Here is a 24,306-nt window from a genome sequence, read left to right as displayed (position 1 = left end):
TCTCCTTGAGGGTCTTCCTCTTTTTTGCTGAACCTCCGCTTTACCAAGCATGATGTCCTTCTCCAGGGACTGGTCCTTCTCGATAACATGTTCAGAGTACGTGAGACAGTCTCGCCATCCTTGCTTCTAAGGAGCATTCTGGCTGTATTTCTTCCAAGATAGATTTGTTCGTTCTGTGGCAGTCCATGGTCTGTTCGTGTTCTTTGGCAACACCACAACTCAAAGGCGTCAGTTCTTCTTCGGTCTTCCTTATTCATTGCCCAGCTTAGATGTCTGATTGCCTGGGCTTTGCATTTCACATTTCTGGATCACTGCCATTGCCAGATGAAAGTCTGCTCTTTGTTAATTGTTCCCTGACCGTGCTCGGCCTGAGGCTGCCCCTTGCCTGGGACAGGAGGTCTTGGAGCACGGGGGAGAGCTGGTCCACCAAGCAGCATTGCTGGGTGAGGATGAGGCCTGCACTGTGTCGCCCTGGGGTGCCGACTGCTTAGCCAGAGGGGATGCTTGGCCATGGTGGCCTGGCTGTGTTATTCCGGCTGCCTGTTCCCATAGTCTAGCAGGATCACTCATGCTCTGGATGATGGTAGAGGCGAGTTCCACGGGGAGTGTTAAGTCAGGAGCCACTGCTCATCTCTGTAGCCTCTCTTGTCAGCTCTCTGTGTCCTGCCCCACAGGACAGGTCGCCAGCTCTTTGGGCCACTGGTGAGAAGGGTTGGTGCTTTCCTCATTTGCAGTGGCACCACTGAGGTCCTGCATGCACAGTGAGCAGAGAAGTTCCCCAGGCCAGCATGCCCTCCCCGTACTCTGCCACCTCCTAGTGCGGTTCCCACCTCCTGAATCCTTCGTCTGCATGGATGAGGCTGCCCTGATGGGGAGGGGCTACTCAGTGACATTGGTGAAGTATCAAGGTAGCACTTGGAGTGGTCTGACATTCCAGCTCCTTAGGGGGCCCCTTTTTCATCTACATCTCACCACTGCTACGAAACTGGACTCGCCTGGGAGACAGTGAAGCTAGCTGCTGCTTATCTATGAATTCCCACAGCATAGGCCCAGTACCTGGCAGCTAGTGTATGCTCAATGCACATTTGGATGGAAGAATGGATGGAAGGAAGGAAGGGTGGATCAATGAGTGGGTGAGTGGGTGGATGGATGGGTGAGTGAAGAGATGGATGGACAGATGGATCGATCAGTGGGTGGGTGAGTAGGTGGGTGGACAGGTGGGCTGATGGGTTGGTGAGTAGATGAATAGACGGATGGTGGGTGGATGGATGGATGAATGAATGAATGGGTGGATAGATGGATGGATGGACAGATGGATGGGTGAGTGGGTGAATGTGGGGATGGATGGATGAATGGGTCGATGGGCTGTTGAGTAGATGGATAGATGAATGGATGGATGGGTGGGTGGATGGATGGATAGATGGGTGGGTGGGTGGATGGATGGATGGGTGGATAGATGGATGAATGAGTGAGTGGGTGGGTAGATAGATGTATAAACAGATGGATGGGTCAATGCGTGGGTGAGTGGGTGAATGTGGGGATAGATGGATGAATGGGTTGATGGGTTGGTAAGTAGATGGACGGATGGATGGGTGGGTGGATGGGTGGGTGGGTGGATGGATGGATGGATGGATGGGTGGGTGGATGGATGGGTGGGTGGATGGATGGACAGGTGGGTGGATGGATGGATGGGTGGATGGATGGATGGGTGGATAGATGGATGAATGAATGAGTGGGTGGGTAGATGGATGGATGAACAGATGGATGGGTCAATGGGTGGGTGAGTGGGTGAATGTGGAGATAGATGGATGAATGGGTTGTTGGGTTGGTAAGTAAATGGACAGATGAATGGATGGGTGGGTGGATGAATGGATGGGTGGGTAGGTGGGTGGATGAATGAGTGGGTGAGTGGTGAATGGGTAGATGGAGAGGTGGGGGATGGGTGGATGGATAGGTCAATGGGTTGGTAAGTGAATGGATAGCTGAATGGATGGATGGGTGGGTAAGTGGATGGATAGATGAATGGATGGGTGGGTGGATGGATGAATGGGTGGGTAGGTGGGTGGATGAATGAGTGGGTGAGTGGTGGATGGATAGGTAGGTGAATGGGTAGATGGAGAGGTGGGGGATGGGTGAATGGATAGGTCAATGGGTTGGTAAGTGAATGGATAGCTGAATGGATGGATGGGTGGGTTAAGTGGATGGATAGATGAATGGATGGGTGAGTGAATGGATGGGTGGGTTGTTCCCTCCACTGGGGATGCCCCCTGCACATCCTTTGAGGCCCCTCTGGAAGCTCCCACCAGAGCCTGCCCAGCCCCCATGTGCACCTCCTGTGCTCCCACCTGTCTGGTGTTTGGTCCCCAGGTGCAAGTTTCCTGTGTGCCACCTTTCCTTCCTGGTGAGCTTGCCCACTTGGGGGCTCAAGACCATCTACTTACCAACCCACCCACCCATTGCCCCCCACCCACACTGAGCCCAGGTGCATAGCAAAGAGCTTGTTGCCTGGTGGTCATGGGAGAGGACTGAGTTGTGTGTGTAAGGGGGCACAGCTGCTGGGTGCCAAGCACTTGGTCAGAGAGAGATGGAGAATGAGGGCATGGCATGGGGGATGAGAGTCTTCACCGTCAGATGTGTGCTGTTCCTGGCTCCGGGGTCCTGCAGTGGTGGTGTACATGGTTCCTGGCTTTGGGGTTCTATACTGCTGGTATACATGGTTCCTGGCTTTGGGGTCCTGCACTGCCGGTGCACGCAGTGCTGGCATTGGGGTCCAGGGCAGCAGAGCCCACAGAAGTCAGATGCAGGCGCTACCATCTGTTGCTCAAAGACAGTCACAGGTTCCTGAAAATCAGGTGTCCTGGGTGAAAGAATGACTGAGGTCCTACTTCTTATGACAGTGAAACCTGTGGAAGCTGGAGCTTGATTGTGAGAGCTGGAGCTTGATGGACTGCCTTGTTTTCCAGGTCTCACCGGTTTCCTGCCTTTGTCAGGGTGTGCAGTCTTACTATTTTTCTATTGCTTGTTTTAGAGGAAAATATTTTAATTTTCCTTCTTTGACAGGTTTCCATCTGACACGGGTTCCAGGTTTCTCAGGTGTTAGTATTCTTTCACATGGCAAAAATGATAACATGCTACTTGCCACCCCAAACCCCATCTGCCACCCTAAAATGTAACCGAAGCACAATGACGTGCGTGCCAACGGGTAAGCAGCAACTTGTCATGTTGAAAAGTAAAGTGGGTAAAACATTGCTTACTGGTCCCAAACAATCAGTATGGTGGTTGGCAGTGTTCATTGTTCATAAATGTTATCTCTACGAACAGTAAGTAACAGTAGTAAGTAAACGTCAGGGGAAAATGCAGACAGAAGTTTACAACGAGAGAAGGCAGCTCCTGAAATGACCTGCTTTCCTCAGGTGAAGAAGAGAGGAGGATGCGAGCGGCCCTTTCTCCACTGCTGCGGAAAGAGGAGATGGCAAGTCGGCTCAGGAGCTCCACGTGATTCTCTGGCCACTTCTGGGGGCGGGGTGGGGGAGGGGAGGCAGTGGGGAGGCCATGGCTTGACCTTCTAGAAAGGTCTCTTGATGGTGAATTGGGCTGAGCTGCCCGGAGGTGTGGAGACCAGGTGGGAGGTTGCTCCAGAGTTCAGCGTGAGCGGAGGAGGTGCAGGGGCAGAGCCTTGGGTGGGCGGGGCCTCCAGGTGTGCCAACCCCCTGCTCTGGCCAGGTGGCAAGGCAGCTTTCTGCATAGGCCCTAAGTCTGCAGTCCTGGCTTGCTGCTGGAAAGGAGTTTTATTTAAGGGTTATCACTTGATTTTTATTTTTGCCTGAAGTGGGGCCTGTTGAATCGGGTGCCAGGAGGATTCCTGCTTGAGAGTTCTACTTTTGCAGGTTTTAAAATAGCCTCCAGCACTGTTTTCCTTCCTCAGTAACGTCCACTGGGGCAGGAGTATGGGGCTGGGTGGCTGCCTTCAGCTGTCATCCGGTTCCCTGGGCGGAGGTGGCTGAGGCCAGGTGGTCTCCTCTGCTGCCTTTGATTTGGGGTTGGCCAGTCTGCACTTGAGAGGATGCCCTTGGGGGCGCACCGGAGTCACCGCTGACTTTGCTGCCCTGTCCCTCTCCCTCCAGACACGGGGTGGGGGTAGACCTGAAGGGTGGCCTCCTCCAGCCTCTGTCCTGGGCCATTTTTGTAGGAAAGGCTTCATTATGGCATGTTCTTCTTGTCTTCAGGAGTCCCCATGGCGGTAGCTCATTTTGCCAGGTCCCTTTGAAAGCAGTGGCCAGCGAGTAAATAACACAGGTTGCGTGCTCAGCTGGAGCAACTTGTTAGGGGAGTTGACACGGATTGTTTAGACAGCTGGCCGTATGGACATAGCATTTGGATGAGCTCATGGGAGACCTGGGGGTCTGAGGGTTCCTGTGGCCTCATGGAGTGTTCCTGGGTGCCCCCCCTCCCCGGTCACACTCTGCTGGCCCTCTGCCGTCGGGGCCGGGGTTGGGGTGTAGGGACCGGCCTCATCCCCTCAGCAGGGGCTGGCACCCCACACCTGCACAGTCTCGCGCTCCTTCCTGTTGTCTGGCCTGAGGCCGCAGAGCTGTCTGACCTGCTCATGTGGGCGTCTTTGTTAGCTGAAACCCAGCGAAGCGAACTCCAGGATTGCAGTACAGAGTTCTCTCTCTGGGTGCGCCCTTGGAACTAAGGGCGTTTTGGGGTCTGACTCATTCCTTGGCCCAGACATTTTGGCTCCCCGTGGCCTCCCTGGGCTCCTATGCCCCTGACAGGCCCCGGCAGTCTGTACCATGTCAGCCAACACCGCCCCAAGGGCTCAGCCCATCATGGCTGCCCCTCCTTGGAGTGGAGCCAGTGACCTGGGTAACCTCAAACCTTCTACCAAGTGGCTCTCCAGCCCTGCAGAGCTGCAATTCTGTGGTCTGACATGCTGGGGCTCTAGCTTTCACTGATGGAGACCCTCCCTGTACTTGGGTGAACCTCCCCTGTTACCTAGGTGAGCCTTACCTGCAGTTAAGTGAACCTTGTGTTATGTTGGTGAGCCTCACCTGTATTTAGGTGAATCTCCCGTTACCTAGGTGAGCCTTACCTGCACTTAACTGAACCTTCTGTTACCTGGGTGAACCTCCTGTTCCGTAGGTGAACCTTACCCATTACGTAGGTGAACCTCCCCTTTACATAGCTGCTGGCAGGTATGAAATTGAGTGCTTCCCTCCCCACGGGTGTGGTTTTGCCAGCCAGGTGCAGCGGGAATCTGAGGGGTAATGCAGGCAGAGGGTCTCATGAGAGTGAAGGCCCCTTCTGCCAAGCAGCCCGTGAGTGCGTGGAGTCAGGACACGCTTATAGATGGTTACAGCAAACAAGCGTGTCCCCTCAGCTGTGCACTTTTCATAAGCGTTTAGAGAAGGTCGCAGAGTGCTTACATTGTCGGGGTCTTGGCATCTGCCAGGCATGGCAGCGTGTGGGGGTGCGGTGAATTTGCTACAGGTGGGCTTGGGGGCACAGCTGGGGTGGTGAGGAGGATGCTGAGAGAGTGTGGCTGCTGGGTACCCCGTGCCCCCAGAGGGTCATCTGACCTGCTAGAGGAGGATCCCCATGTTTTGTGACACTGGGACTACAGGGACAGGAAGGTCCCCCTGGGGTCAGGTGCTGCTCTGCAGAGCCGAGATCTTCCTCAGAGAACCAGAATCCTCACTGTTCCAAGCCCAGCTCCCTTCATGACCCCTCCTTTCACAGTGGTGGCCTCAGGCCGACACTGTCTCTGGCCAGCGAGGGGCCTGGCCGGCCGGGGCAGTGACCACCTCCCAGACCTTTTTAGGCTGCTGCATGTGTGGAGGAGCGCTGGTGACAGTGGTTAAAAGAGTTCAGCTGCTAGCCAAAAGGCCAACAGTTCAGTCTACCAGCCACTCCGTGAAAACCCTATGGGGCAGCTCTGCTCCAACCTACAGGGTCAATATGAGTTGGAATCTAACTGATGGCACCGGGTTTAGGAGTAGACCTTTGTCACAGTGGCCTGAGGATACCCATACAGGGAGCATCTGAGGGGCCCACTGCTCACTCTGTGTGTGGCATTGCTCCTCACCTCTGTCCCCCAGGAGACCCTCTCGGCCCTTAACTGATGGGGGAGTGGGCGCTGTTCTGGGGGCCCTGCATTGTTGGGCTTGTGGGAGGCTTAGCATATGAGGAGGTTTCAGGCTTCTGTACCCACAGCAGTGGAGGATTTCCCGGGACTGGGGCCTGGGGCTCTGGGGGACAGCTAGGGCACCTGGGAGGTGGCCTGAGCAGAGAAGGAAGCTTGGAGCTGTGGCTGTGACGACTCACAGAAGGTCACAGAGGTGACCTTCTCAATGACCAGCTCAGAGCTTTCCTCTGGGCAGAAAATCGGCCCTCCCATCTCTTTTCTTACTGTGAGAGGAAAAGGGAAAATCGATGCCTGGGTTCTGTAGTGCCTTTGTCCTGTGGAAAGTGGCGGCTCCCTGTGCTGCGATTGACCTGAATATGTCACCGTCGGAGGGAGCTGGACCCATATTAGCCTGGTGGTGAGATCCAATCGTTTCAGTATTTGTAAGGAGAGCTGCCCAGCCTTGTGGGGAGCCGTAGGCTCAGAGAGAGGAGGAATTCACAGGAGATAAATAGTGAGAACTCCCAAGTGGTTTTCTCTATCCAGCTGTCTTTGTACCACCAGGGAGGCAGGAGTCTCTCCGTGGCTTTGCTGCTGACTGGAAAGCTAGCTGGCCAGAGTTGGAGGGTGCTGGTCTACAGCGGGCCTGAGCCCCAGGAGATGGTCGCTGTTCCACACAGTCTGCCCTGGGTGGCCAGGCCCCTCGCTGGCCAGAGAGAGCGTTGGCCTGTGCTGCCTTTATGGAGGGAGCGGGCGTGGAGGGAGATGGTGAGGTGGGCCTGGAAGAATGAGGACTTTTGCTCTCTGGGGAGGATCTCGGCTCTGCAGAGCAGCACCTGACCCCCGGGGGACATTCACCCAGACCAGGTAGAGGGGCGAGGGTCTCCCCTCAGTCCCTGGGCCAGCAGGAGCTCCTTTGGCCACAGATTATGGTCTCCAGGGAATCACGGTTGGCTGGTCATGGCCTCCAGAGAAGCCATGTGCCAGTCCCCTGATCCTGTGCACGAGCCTTCCCACGTGGCAAAGGGGCTGTATGGTTGGTCAAGTGAAGGACCTGAGGTGGGTGATGTCCCGGATCACCTGGGCGGGCCCCTTGTTATCGCAGGGGTCCCTGTAAATGGAAGCGGGAGGAGGAGGGCCAGAGAAGGAGCCTCAAGGATGGCAGCAGAGACTGGAAGATACTACAAGGCTGGGTTTGAAGGTGGAGGAGGGGCTGTGAGCTGGGAGTGCAGAGGACTGTGGTGGCCTCCAGGAGCTGGAGGAGGGAAGGAGACAGCGTCTCCCCTGGAGCCTCCAGAAGGAACTTCTACAGGCCTGCCCACACCTTGATTTAGGCCGTCTGAGACTTGTGTGGGACTTCTGGCCTCCGCAGCTGTGGGAATAAATTTGTGTTGTTTTAGGACACTGAGTGCCACTGGGAAGGGGGGAAGTCAGGAGGGACAGTTGGAGGGGTTGTGGTGGTGAGTCCCACCCCTGGGGACATCCAAGCAGGTGGGGAGCGTTTGTCAGGGAGAGCCAGAGTCAAGGACACTGGGCCCCTCCCTGCCCAAGGCCCCTCCTTCCCTGAGATCCTTTGTGGGCCAAGCGTGTGTTCATACCCCCTGTGGACGGGGCGTGCACAGGTACCCCTGTGGGCGGGGCAAGCACTGGTACATCCCTGTGGGCGGCGCGTGCACTGGTACCCCTGTGGGCGGGTTGTGCACTGGTACCTGCTGTGGGCGGGGTGTGCACTGGTACCACCCTGTGGGTGGGTTGTGCGCTGGTAACCGCCGTGGGTGGGGCGTGCACTTGCACCCTTGCTGGCCGGTGTGGTGTGTGAGGCAGGTCTTGGGAAGGGACCTGTGTGTCCACACGTGTTCGCATTCATCTTGGGGCCGTGACAGGCCGCCCACCCAGGCTGAGGCTCTACCACATGTGGAAGCTGCACCACGTTGACCTTTCACAGCTTGGTGACACGGAGGGAGGGGGAGTGCAGGGCTGCCGAGTGAGGGAGAGTGATTTCCTGTAAGAAGAAGGAATGGATGTTAGTGAAGGCAGGGGTGGCTGCAGGGCTTCCACTAATGCACGTGGAGGGAAAGGAGGTGTCCAGGGCAGGCTTGACCTTCAGATGAGGCTCGAAATCAATGGACAGCACTGGGATTGGGGTCCGTGTGGGTGTGGAGGGGCTCAGAGGAGCAGGCGGGGAAAGTGCCAGAACACTCCGAGTTTGCTCTTTCCTTCTGCCCAGGTAACCCGGCCAAGAGCGCATCTTTCCGGGGGCTAGACTGATAATGCGAAGTTTTCCACATGCTGACAGTCGCTGTTACACGTGAAGACGACAGAGAGACACGTGGTTTAAAAGCTTTGTCTTAGTTACCCAACCCAGCCCAACCCAACCCACCGCCGTCGAGTCAATTCCCACTCACAGCGACCCTATAGGACAGAGTAGAATTTTGCCGCATATGGTTTCCAAGGCTGTAATCTTTATGGAAGCAGACTGCCACATCTTCTTCCCGTGGAGGCTGGTGGGTTCAAACTGCTGACCTTTCAGTTAGCAGCCGAGTGCTTAACCCCTGCACCACCAGGGCTCCTCAGTTACCCACCCAGTGCTGCCCTAACAAAATATGCAGCACGTGGGTGGCTTTAAGGAACAGAAGTGTATTGTCTCACAGTTCCGGAGGCTCAAAGTCTAAGTGAAGGTCTTGGCCATCCTTCCATGGCTTCCTCCTTGTTTCTGGCGTCTGCTGGCGATCCTTGGCGCCCTTTGCTGCTAGATGGGTCCGTGCGCGGCGTGTCTTCCCCGTTGTGTCTCTGTATCTATTCTGCCCTTTTTATACAGACAGCACTCAGTAGGGATTTGGTTTAGGACCCCCCGGTCAGGTATGATATCCCTGACATAACAAACCCCCCCAGACCAAACCAGTTGCTGCTGAATTAATTCTGCTTCGTGGCAACCCCACGCGTGCAGAACAGAACTGTGCTCTGGAGAGTGTTTAAGGCTGTGAGCTTTCGGAGGTGGATCTGGGCTTTCTTTTGCGGTGCCTCTGAACAGATTGGAGCCCTGGTGGCACGTGGCTAAGAACTCAGCTGCTAAACAAAAGCTTGGCAGTTTGAATCCACCAGCTATTCCTTGGAAACCCTGTGTCCTACTCTGTCCTGTAGGGTCATTATGAGTCGGATTCGACTCGATGGCCGCAGGTTTTCTGGGTGGACCGAGACCTTCAATCTTCTGGTCAGTAGCCAGCACTTAACTGGTTATCCACCCGGGAACCCTGACGTAACTAAAGAAACCCCTTTTCCAAGCAGAGCCATGTTCGTAGGTACAGAGATTAGGACTTCAACATAACTTTGGAGACACAGTTCAACCCATGACAAGGCCCGTGGCTTCCTTGGAGAACGCGTCTGAGCCTCTTTGCAGGTAGAGGTGACTGAGCCAGGTGAGCGCTCACCTTTGGAGAGGGAACCCTCCTGCCTTCATCTGCCGAGTACCTGGTTTGCAGGTTTCAGGACTGTGCCTCCACTGAGTCCCAACTGTATGCCTGGCGTATTGCTGGGGAGGGCCGGGGACTCCCTGGGAAGGAGGCTGTGTGGGCCGCCTGGGTCCATGAGGCAGGGCGCTCCATCTCAGGTGGACACAGAGCTGAGGATGGAGGTAAGGACACAGCCTCGCCTGGTGCCAGCGGGCATGCGGGCTCTTCTAGGAGGAAGGACTTTCAGGTGCCCCATGCCCCCCATCAACGGTGAGCCACCTGTACTTGGAGACACCAGTCCCGCCTACCAAGGAGCACACGAGGGCTCCCCAAGAGCCACTGGTCAGGCTGGGGCCAGTGTCTGGCCCGTTCACCTGTGGTGCCGCTCCCTGTGACACGAGAGCCTCCGCTCTGGGCAGGGGGTGTCTGTGTTGTTTCTGTGCCACTGCCAGCACTTCCTACAGCCCCACACATTGTCCATGCTCTGTGGGTGTGTCCCGGGTGAAGGCACCGAGCGGAGCAGCAGGCTGGGGGCAGCTGCATCCCCTGGTGAGGTCCGCCTGGAGCCTAGTGGGGCTCATGGTGAAGGGCCAGGCTGGCGTTCTGTGCTCTGGCCAAGGGGTTACGCAGTGGACCCTGATGCCTGTGTCTCCCCTGAGGTCCACCCCGACCTCCCAGCTGGTCGGCATGTATGGGGTGGGGCGGGGGGAAATGTCTGTGCTGGAGCTCTTCCAGGAGTGCCGGGACCCTGGTGGAGGCTGGGGGGACTGTGCTGCTTAGGCATGTGTGTGGGATCCCTGTGCTCGGTATAGGTGAATACGGGGTGCTGGGATGCAGGTGTCTGTGTGGTGTCGCGGCCTGGGCACCAACTTGCCCTTAGCACTGGGTCTCCCCAGTCTTCTCTGCAGTAGATCCATGATGGGGACCTGTGGTGTGGCGTCTTAGCTCCCTCAGTAGGTCCATGATGGGGACCTGCGGTGTGGCATCTTACCACTGTGCCCTCAGTAGATCCGTGATGGTGACCTGTGATGTGGCGTCTTAGTGCCCTCAGTAGATCCGTGATGGTGACCTGCAGTGTGGCGTCTTAGCACTGTGCCCTCAGTAGATCTGTGACGGTGACCTGCGGTGTGGCATCTTAGCGCTGTGCCCTCGGTAGATCTGTGATGGTAACCTGCGGCGTGGCGTCTTATTGCCCTCAGTAGATCCGTGATGGTGACCTGCGGTGTGGCATCTTACTGCTGTGCCCTCAGTAGATCCATGATGGTGACCTGTGGTGTGGCGTCTTAGCACCCTCAGTAGACCTGTGATGGTGACTTGCGGTGTGGCATCTTAGCGCCCTCAGTAGATCTGTGATAGTGACCTGCGGTGTGGCGTCTTAACATCGTGCCCCTGGTAGATTAGGGTCTGTGACGGTGACCTGCGTTTCCTTCTCCCACGCAGAGGAGGAGCTTCGGAAGCTGCGAGAAGAGACCAACGCAGAGACGCTGAGGCAGGAGCTGGAGCGCGAGCGGCAGAGGCGGCTGGAACTGGAGCAGAGGGTCCAGGAGGTGCTGAAGACCAGGTAGTGAGGTCACATCTGTGGGGGATGCCCCGGGGCCAGGCTGTCCCAGGCCCTTCTCCCCCGCCGAGAGTCACCGGGGTTCCAGAAGTCCTTGCTGGAGCCTCTGCTTAGAGCCTGGTGGTGGCCCCAGGGCCAGGAGCTCGCCATCCGTGTTGGGATGCAGCCCCTGCAGGCCTGTATCTTGTCTGTGCCCCCCACCTCCCCCACCTCCACTCCCTGCTGCGTGGAGCCCCTGGGGGCAGAGCTCCTTCTGGCAGGGTCCTGAGGCCCCTGTTGGGTGGGAGGTGCCTCCTTGTCCCTCACCCCACTTCCTTAGCCCCCTGCCAGCGTCTGCTGGGCCCAGAGCATCATGGAAGCATCACCCCTCAGTGCTGGAGGGATCTGAGGGGAGAGCTGGGGGTCTCGAGCCTGGCCCATTTCTTGTGTTTAAAGCTCACCTGTGCAGTTTCTGGGGGTAGGTTACTTGGGAAGGAGGCTGCCTTCCTGTGCCTCAGTCTCTTCGTCTGCAAAGTGGGGGCATAGGTACTGCCATTACTCCCCAGAGGGATGAGAGTTGCAGCAGAGCATGAAGCCAGGAGGGAGCCGACCAGGGGTGGGGGCGTTGAAGAAGAACTCTGCTAGGAGCCCTAGAACCGCCTCTTCCTCTGAGTCTTGGCCTGCAGACCCCCCTCCCTCCTCCTGCTCTCCCAGCTCCTGACCGTGTCCCTGCCCCAGAGGGCTGGTTGGAGCTCATGGGATCCTGACCCTCCTGACCCCCCCCCCAATGCTTTCCCGCCCTCACCTTCCCCCAGTCTCTGCTGCCCATTCAGCGTGCTCCCCTGCCCCCTACACCTGGCCCGGCCTTCAGAGGACATTGGACACCCCACTGTGCGTGCTGAGGCCTCGGGATGTGCCTGCCTAGGTCCCACTTCGCCTGGAGGGTGTCACCCAGGCTCTGGGGAGGAGGTGCCTCCTGCCCCACCCTGCACACGTGGGCACTGCCATCTTTGCATCACGATGCCCTGAGCAAGAAGCGGGTCACTCCAGAGTGATGTGTGTGCAATATAAAACCAGCCCTGACTGCCTTCCGTGAGTTCTCCACACTGTGGCCAAACGGTCCTGTAGCCTGGAAGGTCGAGCCAGCAACCCCTGTAGCGTCCAGACCCCACAAGCCCCACAGCCCCTCAGTCTCCAGCCCCCAGACCCCGATACCACACCACTGTCCACAGCCCTCCACCAGCACCCCCACCAGAAACTGGCTTCTTGGTAGATGAGAGAGCATTGTCATTGTTATTAATTATAATTATTTGTGAGGTCACGCTCTTGGCAGGGGTGCAGTGGGCTCTGTGAGCTGCCCCTTCAGCCTGAGGCCGACCCCAGGTGACCACGTGCTGCCCAAGGTCCAGTCCCTGTAAAGGAAGCCGCTCCCCTCCCTATCACTGCAAACGCAGCTTCCTTAGGGTCTTCTCACTGCATCCTCTGTGCTGAGAAACAGGTACACTGGGCTGCCTTTGGGGGTGCTTCCTGGCCCTCCTGGCCACTGACGACAGCCCTTCCTGTGTTTTCTCTTACTCTCAATGAAGGCCGCCCCTCCACCTGGCCCCGCCTACCCTGTCCACCACCCCCTGGGCTGCCCCGGGTCAGTGTGGCCTGTTGGGGGGCCCTCCAAGGCTCCCCCTGGCTCGTCTAGAGAAGGGAGCCACCCCACTGTGCCGCTCTGCTCTGGCTATGAGGTCGCCACCCCTCCTCGGGTCAGAAATTGGTACACAGGCCCCACAAGTACCTTGCTGGTGCTGAGCCCTCTCTGAACATCTGTAGAAATTCAGAGTTTAAATTGTGGTTAATTGACATTGAGGCACAGCCAGGGGCTGACCTGGGTGTGGAGGCTGAACTCTTATCCCGCACTGTCCCAGAGCCATCTTATGGTACGCACCCCCACCCCACCAGGGTTTCTGCCCACCAGGGACACTCGTTCGTGTCTGGCTTCCTCTGGGGGTGGTGGGTGGCCCACTGGGCGCAAGGCTGACTTATGTCCCTGCTCGCTGTCTCTGAGTGTCTGCATCCTTTGTCTCCCCGCCTCTTACCCACCCAGCTGCCACTTGGGCTGCAGTCCTCATTCTTCCAACAAAGCTCGTTGGGGGCCACAGTAAAGACACTTTTAGGTGTGGCTGAGGGTGGAGGCAGAGGGCCCCAGGGAGTATCAGGGGCTGCTCTCCTGCTCTATATAGGGGTGGAGTGTGTGTAGTCAGGAACCTTCCAGATGTTTCCAGGAGGAACCTTCTGGAAGCTGAGACCTGAAGGAGAAGGGGTCCAGGGGAGCAGGAGGCTCCAGGCAAAGTGACCTCCTTGCCATCTTGGTGATGGTTCGAGGTGGGTCTGGGGTGACTGGGACCTTCAGGGTGGATAAGTCCGTGGAGGGGTCCCCCTCACACATGTACATGTTCACACGCACCCCAAACCCCTCACACCCCAAAGCTGCGGGTGAGCTACAGCCACAAGCACTGGTGGCAGTAGAGTGAGGGGTTAAAACACAATCTTTCTGTTTTTAGAAACTTCTTTTTTGTTTTTCAGAAAATTCCTAAAAAATCGCACACTCCAGTTATTGACCCCAGAAACTGTGAAAACACTGCTGTAACGAGTTCTGTTTGTCCGTTGCCCACCCTTCAGTGGTCTCCTAGTGTGGTTTCCCCCACAGCTTCTGTAATGGCCGTGATCCCACAGCCCCATGGTCAGGGAAGGTGGACAGGAGGCCAGACGGCACCTTCTGGACTCGGTGCTGTCGTGACTGGCACTGCTGGTGCCTAGTTGGGGGGAGCCGGGTGCAGAAACAAAACAGGCCTCGATGACCGTCTGGTGACCCCACCCCAGCCTAGTCCCGGGGGGCAGGGCCAAAGGGCGTCGGGTCACAGCGGGGCCTCACCCTGGGCCTGGCATTGAATACCAGTCTGGCTTAGCTCTCTGCCCTGTGCCTGTGGGTGATTATGAACCAGGGAAGATTAACCAATTACCAATTGCCATGGAGTCTCAACTCCAACTCATGGCAACCCCGCGTGAGTCAGAACAGAACTGCTCCACAGGGTTTTCAGTGGCTGTTTTTTGGAAGTAGATCACCACCTTTCTTCTGAGGCACCTCCAGGTGGACTCGAACCTCCAGCCTTTCGGTTAGCAGCCGAGCATGTGAACCATCTGTACCACCCAGGATGTAAAATTAGATTTTACAAGAGAAATTCTGAGACGTTCCACCCCAAACTCGTTTGTTTGATCATTGACGAATATCAGCTTCAGTCATTCGGAACCTCTTTGAAGGATCAGCAGTTGTTAAAACGACACAATGGCCTTTCCTCTGACAAGCACAGTCAGGTGGCGTTATGCTGCTTTGAAGACACCCCATCTATGTTGCACTTACCATCGGAAGTGGTGGCAGGGCAGCTTGCTGGAACGTGTCGGCAAGGCTGTCCCTCTGTCTTCCTTTTAATTAAGAAAGGGTGACTGTATCAGTCTGCTTCCTGTGCCCAACACACGCTCAGGCAAAGTCACAGTCCACGCATGGCGGGTGTGAAGGAGGTGGATGCTCTCGGCTGGGGTACGGCTGGCCCTCAGGAGTGCCTGACCCCGCCTTTCTGTTCCCAAAGGTGGCACATTCGTATCCAGACGCTTGTTTGCTTCTAGCAGGTGACCGTACTGGGAAGAATCACCTGGCCGATACCCATGCAGTGTCATTAGCTGCAAAGCAAATAGGGACAACCAGCAGTGCTCAGAGCCCCAGGCTGTTGCTAGAGGGGCCCTGTGCCTCACAGCAGGTGTGCCTTGCTCCCTGCGCTGAGTCCTTGTGGCACACCTGGACAGAGGTGTTGGTGGGCCACAGTGTTTTCGTGCTCTGGTGAAGGGCATCTCGTGGAACCCCGAGACCTGGTCAGGAAGCTGCCCCTGGACCCCGAACTGTGGTTCCTGCCCCGTCTAGACCTGGAGTCTTGTATGCACCCCTGGACCCCGAGCCATGGTTGGTGCCGAGTCTAGGCCCAGAGTCTTGTATGTGCGCCTTGACCCCGAGCTGTGGTTCCTGCCCCGTCTAGACCTGGAGTCTTGTATGCGCCCCTGGACCCCGAGCCATGGTTGGTGCCGAGTCTAGGCCCGGAGTCTTGTATGTGCGCCTTGACCCCGAGCTGTGGTCCCTGCCCCGTCTAGACCTGGAGTCTTGTACATGCCCCTGGGACTCTGAGCAGTGGTTCCTGCCCAGGCCTGCGGTCTCGTACACACCCTGGACTCCAAGCCATGGTTCCTGCCCAGCCTAGGCTTGCAGTCTTGTACATGCCCCCAGACTCCAAGCAGTGGTTTCTGCCCATGCCTGAAGTCTCCTACACACCCTGGGCTCTGAGCTGTGGTTCCTGCCCAGGCCTGAAGTCTCATCCGTGCCCTGGACTCTGAGCTGTGGCTCCTGCCAAGGCTAGGCCTGGAGTCTCATAGGTATCCTGGGCTCTGAGCCATGGTTCCTGCCGGACTAGGCCCAGAGTCTTGTGTGCACCCCAGACTACAGCTTCTGTTCTGTGGTCCCCATTTTGCTGGCTGCTTTGAATGTGGGTGGTCACGGGGAGGGGCGGGACCACGGCCCTTCTCCGGGTCTCTGTCTCTTTGGTCTCTGCCGTCTTGATGTCCTCCTCATCCACCCTTCATTGTGTGCAGGCTTTGTCTCTTAGCCCTGCCTCCTGGTGGGTGTACTTGGCTGCCCCCTGCTGTCTCCCTCCGCCTCTATGCCAGCTGCCTGGTCTGCATTACAAACCCCAAGCCAGTGAACGTGCCCCCTGGTGGATGTACTCAGTCACCCCCACCTGCTGTCTCCTCCAGCCAGCGCGTCTTCTGCACCCAGATGCCTGGCCTGCAATTTAATTACAGACTCCAAGCCCGTGAACCGGGCTGGTTCTCACAGGGGCTGGTGGGAGCCGTGTGAGGCACTGGAGCCAGTCCCCTCACCACTGGTGACATGTACGTGTGCCCAGTCTCCGTCTGCTGTCCTTGTCCTCCTAGAGCACGCTCTGCCCTCCCAGCCTCCACCGAGGTCTGCTTGGGGCGCTGCTCCCCAACGACATGGCTTCCTGTGTGCTGGGAGCTGTGTGCAGGCAGGTCACGGGGTATGTCTGTACCCAGGCCAGGGCAGGAGGATCAGGGCCAAGTAGGCTGGCCAGGACAGAAGCCCCGCTGGGGGACAGGTGCAGGCAGCCATGGGGATGGGCCCGTAGTCAGGAGCCAGCAGGTGGCAGAGACTCTGGGAGGGGCTGAGCCAGCAGGGCTCAAGGCCCCAGTGCCTGTGTGGCCTGGGTGAGGCTGGGCAGAGTCCTGCTGATCTAGGTGGGGGCAGCAGGTAAGGCAGGTGACCGACACAGCCAAGCTAGGACCTGGACAGAGACGTTGAAGTGGGATTTCCCAGCTGTGGCCTTGCGTTATGCTTGACACATGCACGTCCAGGTGTGAACGAGTATCTTATTATTAGCAGACAAATTAGTAACATGGGGGCACTGGAGGTTCGGTGGTAGAATTCTCGCTCTCCATGCAGAGACCCAGGTTCGACTCCTAGCCAGTGCACCTTGTACACAGCCCCTGGAGCTCAGAGCTGAGCAGGAAGGACCTGAGCTCACTGGTGTAAGCCCCACCCCAGGGTACACACAGAAAATGAGGCCCGGGAGGGCGTGCCTCACCAAGGAGCACCCTGGATCAATCACCCTGGGTCCAGCAGTGGAGGCTTATGTGTTGCTCCCATGCTGAACAGGTTTCAGCAGAGCTTCCAGACTAAGACTAGGAAGAAAGGCCTGGCAATCTAAAATCAGCGCGTGAAAACCCTATGGATCACAACAGTTTGATCTCATCCGATCATGGGGATGGCAGCTAGCAGGACCAGGCAGCGTTTTCCTCTGTTGTGCATGGGGTCACCTTGAGACAGGGTTGACCTGATGGCAGCAAAGAACAATTAGTAATATGAGAGTTATTTATTCTGAGCAAGAGGGTAAAGAAAGAAGTAAAGGTGTTAAGTAGAATAGGAAAGAAGAGTTGTATATTTATAAGATGTTATTTACTCAGCTGGAGCCGTGGTGGTGCAGTGGCTAAGAGCTGTGACTGTAACCAAAAGGTCGGCAGTTTGGAAACCCTACAGGGCAGCTCTACTCTATAGGGTTGCTATGAGTCGGAACCGACTCCATGGCAGTGGGTTATTTACTCAGTTAGGAGTCTCTGGATCGTGCAGAAGGTTAAGTGCTCGACCTCTAGCTGAAAGATTGGCGATTTGAATCGACCCAGAGGTGCCTCGGAAGACTGGCCTGGCAATCTGCTTTTGAAAGGTCACAGCCGTTGAAAACTTTATGGACCACAGTTGTACTCTGCAGACGTGGGGTCGCCATGAGTTGGAATTGACTTGATGGCAACTAACAACAACATTTTTTCAGTTATTAAAACACAAAAAGTGTGCCCATGGCAAAGCCAGCTCTGTGCCTGCCCGCCACCATGATAATCAGTGATCGAACGTCAAGGGTTTCCACATCCAGGGGTCGGTGAACTGAAGCACTGTCCCGTGCAGGTGGTTCCCTTGGGGAGGGCTGGGACTCTGCAGAGTGCTGGCCATGCTCCATTTCGTACTAACGGCCCACTCACCTCTTCTTCCCTCTCTCAGATCCGAGGAGCAGCCGGCTCAGCAGCCTCCCAAGGGGCAGGCGCAGGTTAATAATGGAGCAGGTAAGCAGGTAACGTTGTTGGATGAGGGCTCTGTCTCTGGCCTCCCCGCGCAGCTTGGTATCTCCTGTGGAACCGGGTCAGGGTCTCTAACGCGAAGTGGTGACTAATCAGAGCAAACACAAGTCATTCAACCAGAATGCAATTCCGTTTTCTCCTGAAAGTGAAGCGCATCGTCCGCCTCAGCCTTCCTACTGAGGACCTCAGGGAGGCAGTCCCATCAGTCCCCAGGTCATGTTGCTGATGGCTTGGTGGCCTGTCTTCATTGGCTGGCAGTCGTCAGAGGGGACTGCGTGGGTGGTGGCCCTGGGTCAGGGACAGGCCCTTTTTTCCTTTTCTTCCTGCTCCAAGCTCCTGTTCTCTTTCTTACTCAACGCTCTGTAATCATTGGTTCAGAGGTTGGTGTGGGTAGACACCAAGGGCCCCAGATCCACGGGGTCCTGGCTAACGCCCCTGCTGGCCACAGTGCCCATCCCTGTAGGCTGGCCACTCCCAAAACCTCCCTGTCTGTGCCCCTGGAGCTCAGAGCTGAGCAGAAAGGGCCTGAGCTCACTGGTGTAAGCCCCACCCCAGTGTACAGACAGAAAATGAGGCCTGGGAGGGTGTGCCTCACCAAGGAGCACCCCAGATCGAGCAGCCCGGGTCCAGGACCCTGGGTCGAGCCCAGCCTGCACAGAGCTGGGTCTCCTGTGCCTAGTCAGGGCTGCACCGTACTTGCTCTCACAGGCAAGATGGCAGACGCCCAGCTGCACAGCCTGGTTCTGAAGCCTTCAGGAGCCCAGGGCTGGACCAACAGAAGCTGGGCTCAGGTGGGGGCTTGGCGGTGCATCCTATAGGTAGATCCCAGCTCTTAGGCCCCTGGGCCAGGCTTAGTTCTAGAGTCCTTTGGACAACCAGCACAAGACCCCAAGAGACCTTCACCTCTCACAAAGAGATGGACTGCCTCCTGCCCCTGAGTCAGAGAATGTGATGGGAAGGCCATGACCCATGTCCTCCCATCCAGAGCCTGTCTGATGGCTGTGACCCACACTGCTCGGGGGGGGGGGAGGGAGGGGGAGCAGCGTGTGGTGGAGTGGGGGAAGAGGGCTCCAAGTACCAGCCTTCTAGCCCCCATCCTGAGGATGGGTGGCAGCCACCGTGCCCTGGGAGGGTTGAGCACTGGGATGCAGGCCGTGTGAAGGTGTGGAAGGGAAAAGCCTTGTTAGAGTTGTCTGTTTCCTCCAGGGAATTAGCCTCCCCTGGCCGCTGGCCCCGAGTGCACAGCCAGAGGCCCTCCTGGTCGAGGTTAAGGAAGAGAAGCAGATAGGCCTCGTCGTCATGGGCAGGGCTCAGGCAGGAAGTAAAGCCTGGCCTGCATAGACAGCAGGTTCACGTTCCTTAGACTTGGGGCCAACTGCAGCCCTCCAGTTAGAAAAAAATCAAAAGAAGAATAATATTTTGTGACGTGCGTAACATTATCGAATTTCAAATTTTCAGTGTTTTTTTTTTTTTAATTGTGCTTTAGGTGAAAGTTTACAGCTTGTTAATTTCTCTTTCAAAAATGTACACACGTATTGTTTTGTGACATTGATTGCAGTCCCCACAATGTGACAGCACACTCCTTCTTTCCACTCTGGGTTCCCTGTGTCTCATTTGACCGGTTCCTGTCCCTTCCTGCCTTCTCATCCTGCTTTTGGACAGGAGCTGCCCGTTTGGTCTTGTGTATCTGATTGAACTAAGCAGCACATTCCTCCTGTATGTTGATAGTTTTCTTATAGTCCCGTCTAATCTTTACCTGAAGAGTGGGCTTTGGGAATAGGTTTAGTCCTGGGATAACAGAGCATCTGGGGCCATAGTTTGGGGTGTAAATAAAGTTTTATTGGCAGCCAGCCACGCCCATTTGCTTGCCTATTGTCTCTGGCTGCTTTCGTGCTGCACATAAAGGCTGAGCTGAGTAGTTGCAACTGAGACTGGGAACAGTATGGCCTACAGAACCTTAAGTATTTACTCTCTGGCTTTTTACTGAGCAAGGTTGCCCACCCCTGCCTAGTTCTCTCAACTCAGGAACTTTGTGACACTCTAGACCCTCAACTAAGAAACTTTGTAATCCTTCTGACCTTCAACTAAAACTTTGTAACCCTCTAGACCCTCAGATAAGGAGCCCTGGTGGTAGCACAATGGTTAAGCACTCAGCTGCTAACTGAAAGGTTGATAGTTGGAACCCACCCAGCGACTCCGCTTGAGAAAGACTGACAGTCTGCTTCTGTAAAGATTACAACCAGAAAACCCTATGGGACGGTTCTACTCTGTCACACGGGGTCGCTATGAGTCGAAAATCAACTCCAAGACACCTAAGGACAACAGACCCTCAAATAAGAAACACTGTAACCTTCTAGACTGGCAACTAAGAAACTTTGCAACAGTGTAGGCCTTCATCTCAGTCTTTGTAACACTGTTGTTGTTGAGTGCTGTGGTGTGGAATCTGCTGCACTCGTAGCAGCCGCGTGTATAACGGAATGATGAGTTACCCGGTCCTACGTCATCCTCACAACCACTGAGCCCGTTGTTGCAGCCACTGTGTCCCTCCATCTCATTGAGGGTCTTCCTCTTTTTTGCTTACCCTCTACTTTACCAAGCACGATGTCCTTCTCCAGGGACTGGTCCCTCCTGATAACATGTCCAAAGTACATGAGATGAAGTCTCACCATCCACGCCTCTAAGAAGGATTCTGGCTGTACTTCTGAGACAGATTTGTTCCATCTTCTGGCAGTCCATGGTATATTCAGTATTCTTTGCCAACACCGTAATTCAAAGGCATCAATTCTTCTTCGGTCTCCCTTATTCATTGTCCAGCTTTTACATGCGTATGATGTGATTGAAAACACCATACTTGGGACAGGCCCACCTTAGTCCTTAGAGTGACATATTTGTTTTTTTTCTTAACTTTTTTTCACACTTTAAAGAGGTCTTTTGTGGCAGATTTGCCCAATGCAATGCTTTGATTTCTTGACGGCTGCTTGCATGGCATTGATTGTGGATCCAGGTAAAATGAAATCCTTGATGACTGCAATCTTTTCTCCGTTTGTCATGATGTTGCTCATTGGTCCAGTTGTGAGGATTTTTGTTTTCTTTATGTTGAGGTGTAACATTGTAGACTCTCAACTGAGAAACTTGGTAACCCTCTAGGCCCTTAACTTAGAATCTTTGTAAGGTTCTAGTTAGGGTACCAGAAGCAGCCTACCAAGGGTCCTTAACCCCAGGCTGCTCTTTCTGCCCAGAGCTCTTCATGCCTGGGGCCTCTGGGCCTCTGGGCATTCCTGAGCCTTTGGCCCCTGTGTCCACACCCCTCAGCTGCTTCTGGCCTTGGTTTCCTCAAGGCCTGCCCCTGGGCACACGGGCACACGGAACAGAGCACACTGTGCCTTCTCTCCAGTCCCTGTGCTCCTTAACACTGGCCAGACAGCGCTCCCTGCAGGTGATTGCACAGCCTGCTTTCGAAGGGACAGACTTTTGATCCACAAAAACGGTGCTCAAGCTTGGCAGGATTCCAGAATCTGCGATCTGGGTCTCTGGCTAAAGGTTTTAGTTGTTGGCGAGCAGGCTCTGAAATTGTCACGCGCTGACGTCTGCCTGTGAGCTACCCCAGGCCTGGTGACTTCACTCACCGGGGCTTATCCCCTCCCAGGACATAGGCCCCAGCAGGTACACTCATTCGGGGCTCCAGGGAAGGGGCCCACCCAACCATTACCTGAGATGGTTGGGACTGAGGGAAGAGACAGGAGGGAGGCGTTGTGGACTCCCAGACAGGCTGAGCTGTGGCCTCCGTGGCGCCAGGTGCTGCGGACAGCTTCGAGCCAACAGCCTCAGCAGGGGAGGGGCCAAGTGTGAGAACCTCAGACGTTCAGGCAGGTACAGAGCCCTGTTACTGGTATTTGTTTGTGCTTCAGGGTAGAATCTGGGTTGTGTCCCCTCTTCAGAGAGCTGGGCCTTAAGGGTTTTGGCAAAGACCGTCCATTTTTCAGCTTTGTAGGGAAGCCCCACACAGGAACTGCCAAGCCCCCTGCCATCTTGGGGAGTTTTTCCTGGGTCCCCGCCCTGGTGGTAGGTGTCTGCTCTGAGGCACCCCCCCACTTCAGCAAGAAGCCCACCAGGCAGATGTGGGAATGGAGGCTCTAACTTCAGCAAGGGGTGCAGACCCTGGCCAGGCCCTCACTGAAACTCACCTATCCCCACAGACCGCCGGGGCCAGGGGCTGTGCACCCGCCTCCAGAAGTGGTTCTACGACAGGTTCGGGGAGTACGTGGAGGACTTCCGGTTCCAGCCAGAGGAGAGCACTGTGGAGGCAGAGGAGCCCCTCAGCGCCAGGAGGTAGGCCTGCCTGATGTGGGGGCGGCTCTGCCTGGGTCTACAAGGTCCAGCTCTGTGTCGGGGGCTGGGAGTGCAGCTCTGTGTCTGGAGCTGTGGGGCCCTGCTATGTGTCCGGGGCTGGCCTCGTTTGAGGCTTCAGAGGGAAATGCGGTGTTTTGTGTTGTTGGATGAATCTGCTGGGTTTGGCTGCTGCGGCCCTGGAGGCTCATCTGCGCCTTGTCCTGAGGAGCAGAGGAAGACAGCTTGGGCGTTGTGACAGAGTGACAGCTGAGCGTGCGTCCCCTGCTCTGCCCACCCAGTGCTTTTACTTGCGGTTTGTGCAGACTGTTGTGTGGGGACAACAGGCTCGGGGCTCACAGCTGAGAACCTGCTGTCTGGAGCTTCCTGCATTGGATGGTCAGCTTGTCCACTCACCCCTCGCCCACTCTGACCTTCAGCTGTCATGCTGGGCCCTGTGCTAGGCCCGGGGGACCCAGACCGGCCAGGTCCAGCTCTTAGAGGACTTGGTTCTTGTGGGACGTGGTGAAATGCCCCTGGCCTCCTAATGTGCTCATTGGGTGAGGAGTGCCATGGGCTTCACTGTGCTTGGTGGCCCTGTGCAGGGTGGGAGCATGCACGGAGGACATCTTCCTGTGCTCTCTGTGCTCCTCGAGCACCATGGTCACGGGGCAGGAATGCAGAGCTGGCAATAAGTTAACTTCTCTCCCCCCTCCCCTTAGGTTAACGGAAAACATGAGGAGACTAAGTAAGTACTATGACATTCCTCTGTGGCTTTGTAACGTGCTCAACATTGTTCTTGGGTGATGGGCAGGACCTTCAGGGGACAGGGGTCCCGGGGTCACGAGCCAACCCGAGCTGCTTCCGGAAAAAGCCCCTTCTGTCCTTAAGGGAAGGTTACATTGGAAGTCTGTGTTCGGCCCACCACGTTTGGGGGCTGTGAGTGGGCAGAGGCCACTCCCCCCGCCCTGGGCCTGGGAGCCCCAGCGTTTGAGGTGGAAAACAGTGCTTCTCTCCTGCTCGCCCCTCCAATGTCTCCCAGGTGCTGAGGGTGCAACGGAAGCTCCTCTCACGTGTTTCTGGCCCCAGCTCCCCTCTCTCCCCCTGCCAGCTGTCAACACGGCAGGTGTTGGATGACTTTTGGGCACTGGGGGGTAGTCCCCACATGGACGGCATTGAGGTGGCTATAGGGGCACTGGATTGGTGCAGGTGGACTGGGAGCTTTGCTTGTCTGGCTCTATGTCAGGCGTGTGGATCCAGGCTGACCTTCCAGGAGGGACATACCGAGGCCGTGTCCATGGCTGACTGCAGCCATGACTGTGTTCTGTCTGCAGAGCGCGGTGCCAAGCCTGTCACCAACTTTGTGAAGAACCTCTCTGCCTTATCTGATTGGTATTCCGTCTACACGTCTGCCATTGCCTTCATTGTGAGTGATGCTCCATGGGGGCAGGGGCCATCGGGGGTGGAGCTGGGCCACCATCCTTTCCCAAGTGGCCCCGGGCCAGCCTTGGCCACTGGGATGCAGCCAAGGAGATTTCCCGAGGGACCCCGTCTTTGAGTGGAAGGACATAGCACTCTGCACGCGGATGACAAGTCAAGGTGGCAAGGGATCTGCCCCACCTCTGCCCCGGCCCACCTTCCCGGGAAACTGTGCTCAGGGTGGCTGCTGCTGTCTGGGGCCCTCAGAAACCTCTGCGCCACCTGGTTCTGTTATCACAGAGGCCAGCAGGCCGTCTGAACCACCTCCCAGGACTCTGCCTGAGTTCTGTCCTGCCCCCTTCCTAGCAACCCCTCAGGCCGTAGTTCTCTGCGGGGACAGGGGGGACACAGGGGAGGGGCCCATGGTGCTTGTGGCATGTGACACACGGTAGGTTCTCAGCCAGTAGTTGGCCACCTCGCCCACTTCACACCAGGTCGTGGTGATGCCTATGCTCTGGTGCTTGGGAGCCACGACAGGGTCAGCTGGGACCTCATGTGGGCTGGGCTGTTCAGGACCCTGTGAGGACTGGGCCAGGACCCTTATATAGGCCGGGCCATTCGGGATTCCATGTAGTCTGGGCTGGGCCGGGACCCCGTCTGGGTTGGGCTGTTCAGGACCCCATGTGGACTGGGCTGGGACCTCTATATAGGCT

At 56.5% G+C, this 24,306-nt stretch overlaps 1 protein-coding gene across 4 annotated transcripts in view; it reads left to right on the top strand.

Annotated features, from left to right (window-relative positions):
• The window catches only part of GRAMD4 (GRAM domain containing 4), a 100,297-nt gene that overhangs the window by 62,166 nt on the left and 13,825 nt on the right, over nucleotides 1-24,306 (top strand). For all 4 annotated transcript variants that reach the window (XM_064283356.1, XM_064283359.1, XM_064283355.1 and 1 more), the window contains 5 exons: nucleotides 11,017-11,137; nucleotides 17,772-17,833; nucleotides 22,045-22,177; nucleotides 22,897-22,922; nucleotides 23,509-23,600. In XM_064283356.1, coding sequence (XP_064139426.1) covers nucleotides 11,017-11,137; nucleotides 17,772-17,833; nucleotides 22,045-22,177; nucleotides 22,897-22,922; nucleotides 23,509-23,600 — 434 coding nt within the window. The remainder of the gene's footprint in view (nucleotides 1-11,016; nucleotides 11,138-17,771; nucleotides 17,834-22,044; nucleotides 22,178-22,896; nucleotides 22,923-23,508; nucleotides 23,601-24,306) is intronic.

This window comes from Loxodonta africana, chromosome 4 (assembly GCF_030014295.1).
Source record: "Loxodonta africana isolate mLoxAfr1 chromosome 4, mLoxAfr1.hap2, whole genome shotgun sequence".
NCBI classification, from domain to species: domain Eukaryota; kingdom Metazoa; phylum Chordata; class Mammalia; order Proboscidea; family Elephantidae; genus Loxodonta; species Loxodonta africana.
The sequence above is the reverse complement of the archived record's forward strand: the minus strand, read 5'-3'. Positions and strand labels throughout refer to the sequence as shown.